Source organism: Alnus glutinosa, chromosome 6 (genome assembly GCF_958979055.1).
Source record: "Alnus glutinosa chromosome 6, dhAlnGlut1.1, whole genome shotgun sequence".
NCBI classification, from domain to species: Eukaryota; Viridiplantae; Streptophyta; class Magnoliopsida; order Fagales; family Betulaceae; genus Alnus; species Alnus glutinosa.
Window position 1 is genome coordinate 26689383 of NC_084891.1, and position 11471 is coordinate 26700853.

General features: G+C 37.2%; 1 protein-coding gene across 1 annotated transcript; it reads right to left on the bottom strand.

Annotated features, from left to right (window-relative positions):
* Positions 1-2068: 2068 nt before the first annotated feature.
* Positions 2069-5105, bottom strand: LOC133870740 (bifunctional dihydroflavonol 4-reductase/flavanone 4-reductase-like). The gene is made up of 6 exons (XM_062307947.1): positions 4671-5105; positions 4413-4582; positions 3716-3910; positions 3435-3594; positions 2589-2781; positions 2069-2484 (listed from the first exon to the last, which is right to left on the bottom strand). The coding sequence occupies exons 1-6, from the start codon at positions 4786-4788 to the stop codon at positions 2325-2327; spliced, it is 996 nt and encodes a 331-aa protein (XP_062163931.1). The 5' UTR covers positions 4789-5105; the 3' UTR covers positions 2069-2324.
* Positions 5106-11471: the final 6366 nt, after the last annotated feature.

An 11471-nucleotide genomic window follows, 5' to 3' on the forward strand; every position in this document is an offset into this window, starting at 1 on the left:
AATCTCAACCCTACAACCTATCTAAAAATCTCATAAAACACTGTGGGAGGAGATGGAGAAAACATGTGGTCACTGTGCTGAGAATATTAAAAGCATAAAAACTATTTACATTGCCAAAAATACCAACAAGATAGTCACCTCATAAGAGGTGGAAGGTTCACGAAAGGATGGAAATGGAAGATTTTTGCTTCCCTTCCATGGCCTTTGATGCAAAAGGTGGTTGGGTAGATGGATAACCTCGTAAGAGGCAGGGTTACAAAGAAGGGGTTGAGGTTACAGGGAAGGAGAGGTTTTAGCTTCCCTCCCATATGCGGCTTCACCCCCAGAACCCGCATTCTCCTATCTCATTTTTCACTCCAATTTTCTAAAATTTGGATTAAAAAAATTTCAAAAAATCCTGGTCCAATAACGAGGTTATAATTTCCCTTGATTTGTCCTATAACCCTATTGAGCCTCGGATGCTGAATTTGAATACAGGCCTAATGGGTTATTGGGCTCTCTCCACTTTGATGTGTTAATAGAGTGCAAACAAGCTTGTGTTTTTTTTTTTTTTCCTTTTTAATAGATACTTTGAAAGAAACAAACAGAAAAACAAATTGGAAGCTCGGTGGAAAGATGCCTACCACATCCTAAAGTAGAAGGGGTCTTTACCATTACGATTGGAATCGAAAGTAGGAAAAAAAGAAGAAGTGAGAATGCTATCAAAAAATAATTTGATTGCGGTTCAATCTGCCACACGATGGCACATAAATTTGTGTTTCAACATAGTGCAGACAAGACAGATCATGTGCCTGGTGCCTATCCCGGAGCACCTGTCCCATCCAGACTCTAGTAAAGCAAGAGGAATTCTCAAAAAGTCAGCAACCATGGGAAATCATCTTTATAAAATTTTGCAAGGAATATCCAAGGAATCAAGAGGGCAACCATCCTTTTTTCTCGTTTAATAACCTATTATTATAATTTATAATATCGAGTTTTTCTATTTTTATCCTATTTTTCGTTCTCAATTATTAAAATTCGTGTATATAGAAAATTGTAAAAAAATAAATATATTATGATGTAAAATTCATGTATTTTGAGAAACATCTACGGCTGTTTGTCATGCATTTTAATGATCTTTTACTTTCTTTCTTTTTTTTTTTTTTTTTAATAAATACTTGAAAACGGAAAAACAAACTAAAGCGTTGGTATACCGAAGCTTAAAAAAGTAAACCATAAACTAATACATATCTTAAATATAGACATATCATGCTAATGGAAATGAGGATGAGGATGCTTCTTACAAACTATTCGGATTGAAGGGATAAGATTTGAATAAGTGGGAATACTGCTTTTAAATGGTATAAATGCATTGAGTCCCGCATTGCTATTATGTTGAAAGCATCAAATAGGGTGGGACATAAGTAAATGCAGCTTCTAAACAATGCTTTTAATTTTTTTTTTTGACATATCCACACAAGAGGGGGAGGAGGGATTCGAATAATGCTTTTAATTTGAGTCTACATGAAATTTATACTAATTAAGCCTAGCCGTTGGGGGCAATTTTAGGTGGGTGTTTGCCCTCCCCCGCTCCTTGATAGCTCTGCCTCTATCCGTTGACAGAAGAAAAATAAATATCATATGGAATATATATAGTCTCTGCACACATCCCCATTTCTATGGACAAAACTAATTTTAATGTGAGACTTGAATGGAATTTTTTAGTGACTTAGGTGTAGGTTTTTTGGTACTTAATATTTAGGCAAAGTTTATGAAATAATACAACAACAAACTGAAGGATATGATCTTACTTTTCAATGACGTCAATGGTTAAAATATAAATTAAATAATTAAACTAATTACTTCATATCGGTTCAAGTTTTTGGTATATAAAAGTAGTATTCTGTATTTTAACATAATATCATAATAGAATCCTAAGTTTAAACATTGTATCTATCATTTACCTCTTATTTCAACTAAATTCATCCTTTCCTATTATCTTATCATTTTGGAATACGAAATTTTTAATTTTGCTCACTGATCATGAATAAAGAAATTAGGAACCAAATAAATCATCATCACCAAAAGAAACCTCAACAATTCTCTCATAGAATTAATCATAGATATATTTAAATTTTTGAACAGATTATTAATCCAGATAACAACTTTGAATAAAATGAGAAAATTAACATTAGCAGATACCACTCATGCACTCATCTCATAGCTAGGCTGAAAGATGATTTCATTTTTTTTAATTTTATTTTTACTTCACCAACGTAAAACCTTGTCACGCAACATGCCGGCCGACACAATTTCAACCCTTGCTCGTGCCGTTGACATGGTTTTTAATTACCGGCGGCAGGAGGAAGCAAACCCTTGGCTCGGCATGTTTCAACAGCTCCTACAAACATGTCCTCCAAGCTGTATTTGAACTGAAACCCCAATTCTTTCACCTTTTTTGAAGAGAAAGAGACAATGTCCAACTTCTCTTCGATGCCTTTCAACCTGAGCATCAATGCTTGATTGTCTCAAATGGCTGAAATCATGCATATAAAGAAGAGAAACAGCTGAAAAAATGTCAACAGATCGATCGAGAATGAAGGGCTTACTTTGTAGGAATGTTATACTCGGGGTATTTTTCTCTGAGCAACTTTGCAATGTCGTGAATTGTGGCATCTTCGGCGGAGCATATATACCTCCCCTCCGCTTTTGGATGCTCATACAAAAATATGTGAGCAATGCAGAGGTCATCCAAGTGAACGAATTGCCCTTGCTTAATTATCGAGTAATGAGCTTCATTTCCTGTAGTTAACCACACGTTAATGGGAAAATTAAGGGAAAATAATAAGGAGAGATAGCGTTTTATGCACTCCCTCTTACCCGCCAAAAAGAAATCACACTTTCTTTTGGTCGGTGCCATTCCCAATCACGACGTGGGGTACGTAGTCGGAATTAGGAGCGTACAAGCTAGTGAACGGTTATTAACTACATAATTACTGCTAATTGCTTTTGTAGGCAGCTGATATCAATTTTAAGGGTAGGCGGAGACGATTAATAACCGCTAACATCCTACCCTTATATATAAAGGGTATTAAAATTTGAGAAATATTTAAATGACTAATGCTACAGCTTACCAGTAAGTGCAGTTTATGCACTCTTTCTTACCTGTCAAAAAAATGTGTATACTTTCTTTTAGCCGGTGTTACTCCCAACCATAACATGAAAGGTGGTCGGAAGTCAAAACCATCGAATTGAAGAGATATGATGATCACAACCACCCGATTGGACAATATGTAGTTTTTGAAGGTAATGTCACCATCCTTGAAAGTTATGTTGGGGGGTGATGACCAGTCATGAGAGAGATGAGCAAATTTATTTTGGCCTCCTAGAATTTTTGTACGTAAATCTCATCATTAAATTAGTAGAATGATAAGAGGGGCAATAGAAACAAGTACCGGTGATAAGGGACAGTGCAGTTATAAGACTGGGTGGCATTGATGGCATGATGAATGGACCGACCACAAGAGGTGGTATAATGGTGATAAAATCCAGACCATTCTCTTTGGCAAACTTCCACGCGGCTTGCTCAGCAAGTGTCTTGGAGACGAAATACATCTGGACAACCAGAAGAATTGGTTATTTGGTTTGCCCAAATTATTATTTAAAAAAAAAACAGAGCAATTGGGGTATCTTTAAGTGGGAAAAGCAGATAAAAGAAAAGAAAAGAAAAGCTGACCCATCCAGTCATCTTTTTGGCCCTGCAAAATTCAACGTCACTCCAGCAGCTTTCATCGTAGACTGGCTTTTGGTGCTCTTCAACGTTGACAGAACCTGCAGATGCTGTGAAAACCAGTCTTCGAACAGTTTTTGCTTTGACACATGCATTCATTATGCCTAACAATCCGTTTATCGTTGGCTTAATCACTTCATTCTGCAAAAAAAAAAAAACTTAAACTAAATTAACCAATTTGGATGGATGTACAGTAGTAGGTCAAAAGGTTAATTATGACATTATTTACTTCACTTCTGGAGTGTTATGCACTGCTATTTTTTTAATTATCAACGATTAACTCGATGCTATTTTATTATTAATGTATAACAAAAAAATAAATTGAAGTGTTACTTACACTTTTTGTGCACAACAATTACACTCACACAAGACACGTTAAGGTGGGGCAGCTATGTTTTTCAATCATTTTCGTTAAAAAACTATCGATGAAACCATTTTAGCTGTCCCGCATAAAGAAAACAATTTTAACTGTATTATTTTGTCTTCTCTCTCTCTGTTTCCTTGTCTTTTTTCCGATAACGTTTGGTTGATCTCCTTCAACCTTATATTTTCCTTTTTGAGATGCAAAGATCGATCAATCGATGATCATATCGATCGATCATCAATAGCACGAGTGTATTTTTGGAAAGGTAATCATATATACCTCAGGGTCCTTGGACTCAAAGTCCATGGGAGTGGCGACATGGAAAACTCCGGCGCACCCTTTGATTGCATCATCGAAGCTTCCCTCATCGGCGAGGTCAGCCTTCCAGAGCGTCAAGTGCGTCTTCGCCTTCGGCAGCTCTAGCAAATGTTTCACCTTCTTCATATTATCTGCCATGCACCCACAAAAGAAGATTAAAAAAAAAGGAAGAAAGAAGAAGTTCTAGCTCCATAAAACGAATAAAAGAATTGATCGGACCTGGGTCGCGCACGGTGGCTCGGACGGAGTAATTGCGCTCTAGGAGCCTCATGACGAGCCATGATCCGATAAAACCAGACGCACCGGTGACGCAAACGGACTCACTCTCCGACCCCATGCTTATAAGCTATAATATAATTATGAACGTTGCAAAATATGATGTGGCAATGACGGCAAGTATCGGAACGCTTGAGTATATATAGGCTTATAATATTCAACTGCGGTCCTTCGAATAAAAAGGAAAAAAAATGTACAGGTCGAGCTTCAATACTCTCTTCTTTGTTGCAGTTGTTGGTAGGTAAGCTGAAACTCGCGCACGTGATTACTAGCGGTTATAGCACGTGGTGGCCGATTGGTAGCTGCCTGCTACATGTGAGTCTGACCACTACCAGGCCTTTTGGGAGTTGGGAGGAAGAGGAAGAGAAGATGGAAACGGATCGGAGGGGAGAAAATGGAAAGAGGAAAAGGGAGGATGCTAAAGTCGATTGTCGCTTATGTGAAAATCCGGGCTGGCGGGCTCCACGTTGGGTGTCCTAATTATCACGAATGAAATTACACTTTAGCCCTTAATTAAATTATCATCCAATTTATATTATGTCTTTTTTAAACTTTAAAAAATTGTAATTCGCCCTCAAATTATCTAACTCTTTCGTTTAATCCTCTCTATTAGGATTTTATGTTGAATATGATAGAAAATGGCTCGACTCAAAATCACAATAATGCTCTTACATTAAGAAGAGAAATTGATGGCCTTGTTTGGTAAGGGAAGAGAAATTGGTAGTGGAAGTTGGAAGTGATGGATGTGATATAAAGTAAAAATAATTTATATAGATAAGTGAAAAAGTTTTATTTTGTAGTGAATTTTTTTTTTATTTAAATAATAATAAAAAATTATTGATGTAATATAAAGTTAAAATATTTTAAAATTAATTATTTTTTGAATAAGTGAAGTGGGGAAGGAAAAATTTTAAATTCTTTACCAAACAAGCCCGATATCCATGTTTCCATGGCTAGGGACCTATGGCCTAGTATTCATGACTCCATAGCTATAGACCCACGACCTGGTAAACGACTTGGTATTTACGGCTCCATGGCTAAAGACCCACGTCCAAGTTAGGATTTGGAGAGAATCCTTGTCCTCCAAGTTAGGGAGACGGAAACCCCATGTTTTTAGGTCTAAGTGGCTGGGGAAATTTTTATTTATTTTAATCTAAAGACATAATTGTATTTTTACATAAATGATAGGGGTATAGTGGACATTTTATATCATGGGTTGCATGTGACTTATTTTCTGTTGAATTTAATAGAAAATTCACTAAGGGAAAGGGCTAGGTAGGTTAAAAAGTCGATTGTAGCTTTTTAAAGCTTAGAAGATATTGCAAATTGAATGATAATTAGAAAGAGTAAATTTAGTTTTCCCTTTATTATGATATTATATTAAATTACTTATTATTTTAAAAAATTTAAATTGATAGGAAGATATAAATTTAACTATCTAGTTCAATATTCAAACCGGAGAGAAAGGATAACAAAAACAATGATATATTTTGTTCAAAATTTCTAATAGATTATAAGAGAGGAGAGTATAGTTGTTGTGCCTTCCACTCCTCTGCTTTTTTTCCTCTTCTCTCTCTTTAGATAAGCATATGAGGAGCTCAAGATGAAAGAAGAGTGAAAGGATAAGGGGATTAATTGACTCTAATTTGAATTAAAAGAATATAAAATTTAATGATTTCTTTTGTTTTTTGTATCCTTAATTAAGATGCTATTTAGATTTCAACACTGTCTAAACATCCCCCTACTATTTATTTCTCTCCATTATCAATTAATATGATTCTTGTTATTTTGTCCTTTTTTCTCCTCCTAATATATAATTCCTTCCTTTTCCCACTTCCTTCCCCTATACGTTAGTCCTCACACCTTGTTTATTATTTTTCCAAGTGTCCTCATACGTTGGTTAGGTCCACTGTGGAAAAGATCCGGCCACTTTCATACGTTCCTTTTTTTAATCTTATTATTTTTTTAAATGACGGGAATTTTCCGGGACTCTGAAACGTGACACGGAGTTGTAGGCGTAACTCTAAAGAATTGTTTGCACCTAAAAAAGAATCGAATCTCAAATGAAAACGTCACCAAATTCAAAACTTTTCCCGCCGGGACTTAGCCCTTGGGGTTAATTCCTTTTCCTTGTATTAATTACTGTATTATGTCAATTAATTACCTTCAACAACCATGACCCACAATGGTTGAATGTGTACATGTTAAATATTGGGTTACCTAGATGCGTTGGTTTTATGCTTTACCTAATTCTCCCGCCAACACATCTTCGATGTGGTCAACACAATTAAGTCTTAAATATTTTAAGTTATTTTGGTTTAAAAAAAAAAAAAAAAAGTCTCTAGAAGATGTAATTTTATGTGGCTTAATTAATTATTTAAGTTATTTTAGTGAGATTAAAGAATAGTAATTAGGAGAGAATGGGGAGGGGGTTGGTGGGATGAAGACTGAAGTGGTCCCTCCAGATTGGTGGCCCGTGTGGCATCAGTGAATTTGGATCCTCTCCATTTGAGGATCCTGTTCCGGTATGAATAAAGGACGAGTGGCGTCTTTTGCCGAAGGAAGAGTACTAGAGCATCTCCTTGTATTCTTCTGGTGTTCTTCTGCAATAACATAGATGTAATTTTTTTGATTAAAAAATTACATCTATGCTATCCAAAAGGATATAGATGTAATTTTTTAATTACATTTATGTCATTGCAAGAGAACACCAGAAAATATTCTAGCATTTCTCTTTGCGGAAGCGAATCATCGGTCAATTCACAATTCAAAAATTTGTAATTACCTTCTCACGTTCTTCTATATATATAGAATTGGTTGATAAAATTTTAGTTGTAAGAAAATGTGGGGTAGTGAAGAAATTCTTAATGAAATAGGAAATAAATAAAATAGTGGAATCAATAAAAAGATAAAAAAAAAAAAAAAAAAAAAAAAAAAAAAGAGACGAGATTTTGCGGATGGTTTGGTATTAGATACCTACGTTACCCTTAGGAAAGAGCCAAATAACTACATCTTGCTTTTATTATTGATTAAAGATTTTAATATATAATGACGAAACAAATAAAAAATTTAACCAAATTTAATTATTATTTAAAATATATAAATGTAACTTACAATTTATTTTGAAACTCCTAAGGTATTAATTTTTTCAATTGTCCTTGACTAGGTTGGTACTCGTAAATTTTATTTCTTAAGAAAGGATTCATTGTCAGATTAATTTGCTAAATTTACTTAGATATGAACTCGTTTAGAATTTAATTGAAGTATAATGAAATCATTGTTATTCTTTATAATTTTATATAACTACAATTATATATTTCATACGATTAAAATAGGTAATAAAAACTATATATATATTTATAATTAATTAATTTAAATATTATACCTCGTTTCAGCATTCAGAGTTGTCACTGTTTGGTCAATTGGCCTCTCAACAATTTAACAAAGGGTGTCGCTTATGTGTGCTACAGTGTGTACAGAATATGTGTGTCAATGTGTTGAGAGCCCCTTCTATCAGGCAAGGGCAGAAAACCCTTGTTTTTAGCCCACCAATTACATTTTGACACGTCACAAAATTAAGAGACCCTTTTATTAATTTTGCAAACCACCCTTTTATTAAGAGACCGCCCCTGCCCAAGCAGCATTCCGCCACAGCCAGGCCGGACGCCGCCGGCACCGCCCAGGCCAGACCACGCCGGAACCGCCCAGGCCAGACCACGGACCAACTGCCACCGACCGGGTTGGAACACCAGCCAGGCCAAAACCAACACCCGTAATGGACCCGCTGCCAGCAGCGCCCAGGCTGGAACACGCCGCCAACTCCCGAGTCGGAACACGCCACCGAACGCTGCTCCTCCTACGGATCGACGTCCACCCGGCCGACGGAATGGTTGGCCCGAAGGCCACCCCCAGGTTCGGGCCAACCCTAGACCTCGGGGGTGGCCGCGCGGCCTCCCCATGGACCGGGGGTAGCTGCGCGGCCACCCCCTAGTGGTCGGGGGTGGCCGCGCAGGGCTAAGGGTGGCCATCGGGCCAGCCCTAGATGGATCTAGGGCTGGCCAGAAGGCCACCCCCAGACCCCGGGGATGGCCGCGCGGCCGCCCCATGGACCGGGGGTAGCCGCGCAGCCACCCCCCAGTGGCCGAGGGTGGCCGCGCGGCCATCCCCGGCCAACTTTGGGTCCAAGCAGTTCGTCTTCTCCTTCCCGTACAGAGACTACCCACCACGTTCGTCTTCTCCTTCGAGTTCCGACGCCTTGGAGTCGCCGATCCAGTCGTGGAGCTGCTGCCGAGCTCGAGGTTCGGCGTGGCTGCGTGGGGCAGTGGCTGGGAGGAGGATTTTTTGTTTTTTGTTTTTTTTTTCTAAAGACTAAAACTCTAAAAGAGTGAAGGAAGGAGAATGATCCGGTGTTTTTGCCTACACTTTCATTTTTGTGTTTTTTTTGTTTCATGCTGATATGTCAACTTGCTATTGGTGGGCAAAAAGGTGGTTGTTTTTGCCACCACCGAATAGAAGTTATTGCCCAATGTGTTTGTGTGCTTAGTTTCTTTTTTTTCTTTTTCTTTTTTCTTTAGAGTATTTGTAATGAACTGGTCAAAATTTAAACAAATTTTGGCTAAAAAATTCACTTTTATTATTTTAGCTACCTACTTTTTAAAAGCCATAACTACCAAACTATCTAAATATTTTCTACTTTAAATAAATATTATTTTTTATTAGATTTAAAATAACCACTTTTCAACCTACCAAAATTGAATTACCCAACCCGACTCTTCGGTAGTAGCCTCCGGAGGATCAGTGATGGGCAGGAGAAATCACATCCCTCTCAGCCATTTTGTCAAACACTTTGCACCCACAATCCAAAAGCCCGCATTTCACATACATATCAATCATAGTATTGTCATCATACAAATCAGAAGCAAACCCACCAATCAAAGTCGTTTGCACATGAATCTGGTATCAGCATAAACATAAAGTACCAAGCAAACCCACCAAGGGCATCAACATAACGTACCAAATCCGACTATCTCCGGCGAGCAAGGGCAAGTAAGGGTGCCAAATGAACCAAAAATGGCCGACGCCGATTTCCAGCCTAAACCGGACTATCTCCGGCGAGCCATCCCCTTCTTGGTCCACAACCCCAGAATGCCTTGGTTTAAGGACTGATTTCCGACCTTTGCCGAGACCTCCTCAACCTTCGCCGAGACCTCCTCGACCTTCTCCTCTATCAGACCCAAGACCTATCGGACCCTCGATGACCGGCTTCTCCTCTGCTTCTAGATCCAACCTGTTCTCCGGCTTTTCCTAGACGACCATCGGCACCGAACACAAAAGAGGAACAGGGAAGAGGGATAAGAAAGAGACGAAGGAAGAAGTTGGCTTCGTCAAACCTGGGAAAAATCAATAAAAAAATGAAAAATAATAGGAGACGAGAGAAATCGACTTAGCTGAACAGGCGAGGGTTTCTTAAGCTCGTCAGAATTACTGTAGCAGAGGCGAGCTTATTGCAGACGTGATTTTGAGGGTTTTCGATTGAATTTGGTGAATTCGTCAAAGAGGCGAGTTCACTACAAATGCTCCTAGTGTTTCAAAACTTTAAGTAAATGGTGCGTTTTTTCAATCTCTTAGACAGCAAATGACATTAATCAAACGGTGCGTTTTGTCGTTGTCTTCTACCTTCCTACTTCAACCTCATCTAACCTAAAAATTGCCTGAAACTCAAACAGTAATAGTAACAGACATAAATTAAATCACGTCGACGTGAGTGTGAGCCGTGAATCCTGGTTCTCTCAAAAAATATTTGCCCCTCATGCGTGGTTGAGAGCGGGCAAATAAGATATTCTGGAGAATTTTACCAGGAGTAAAAATAAAAAAATTAGGAGGTGAGGGGGGGCATTTGACCCCTCTCGTCCCCCCTCCCTCCGCCCATATATATATATATATATATATATATATATATATATATATATATGATTGTATACAAAAGACTCTATTTATAAAGCTTACAAATGATTTGAATTTATTCAAATTTAATTTAATTCTAATCTATTGAGACAAGAGTTATAAAAACTCAAAAGACGAGTTACAAGCACTCAAGAGACAATAGTTACAAGATGATAAATTAAATTTATTGTTGTTAATGTAGAAGTAGAAAATACTTATAACATTTAGATTATTTCTTTATAAATAGTGTCTTGTATACGTACAATTAAATAAATAAAAGAAAAATGTAGCCAACAAAAGGTTTTGACGTGTGGATGTAGGTCATAGGCCGAATCACCTAAAATCTGTGTTTCTTCTATTTCCTTTATCTTCTTTAAATTATTATTAGTTTTTACATAATAAAATACATTCATTTAGAGTAATTAAATCATTATCAAATCCCTAATTTAGGTAATCGAATCCTTATTTATGATAAGGTTTTATATCATTATCATATACTCTATCAGGTGGTGAGAGAGAAAAATGAGACAATAGAATTTTGGAATGGTTCCACATATGTCCACTACTACAAATTACTCATTTTTATAGGAAAATGTGGTACGTACGTAGAATGGATACAAATAAGCCAATAAGGTAATGTGGTAGGTAGAGTTAATACAAATAATGTAGTGTGGTAAGTGGAGTGGCTACAAATAAGGTAACAAAATTCGAAGATTTTGGGGTTGTTTGGCAAATACAGGTACAGAACAATGAAAAAAAATTGTATAGAAAAAGGAATTTGTATAGAAAATTGAAGAAAAA

Bases quoted from the DNA above. Each gene is read 5' to 3' on its own strand.
- LOC133870740 (XM_062307947.1), bottom strand. From the start codon at position 4,788: ATGGGGTCGGAGAGTGAGTCCGTTTGCGTCACCGGTGCGTCTGGTTTT. The intron at 4,583-4,670 runs GTCCGATCAATT...GGTGCATGGCAG, and splicing joins AGCCACCGTGCGCGACCCAG to ATAATATGAAGAAGGTGAAA. The intron at 3,595-3,715 runs GTCAGCTTTTCT...CTGGTTGTCCAG, and splicing joins CCAAAAAGATGACTGGATGG to ATGTATTTCGTCTCCAAGAC.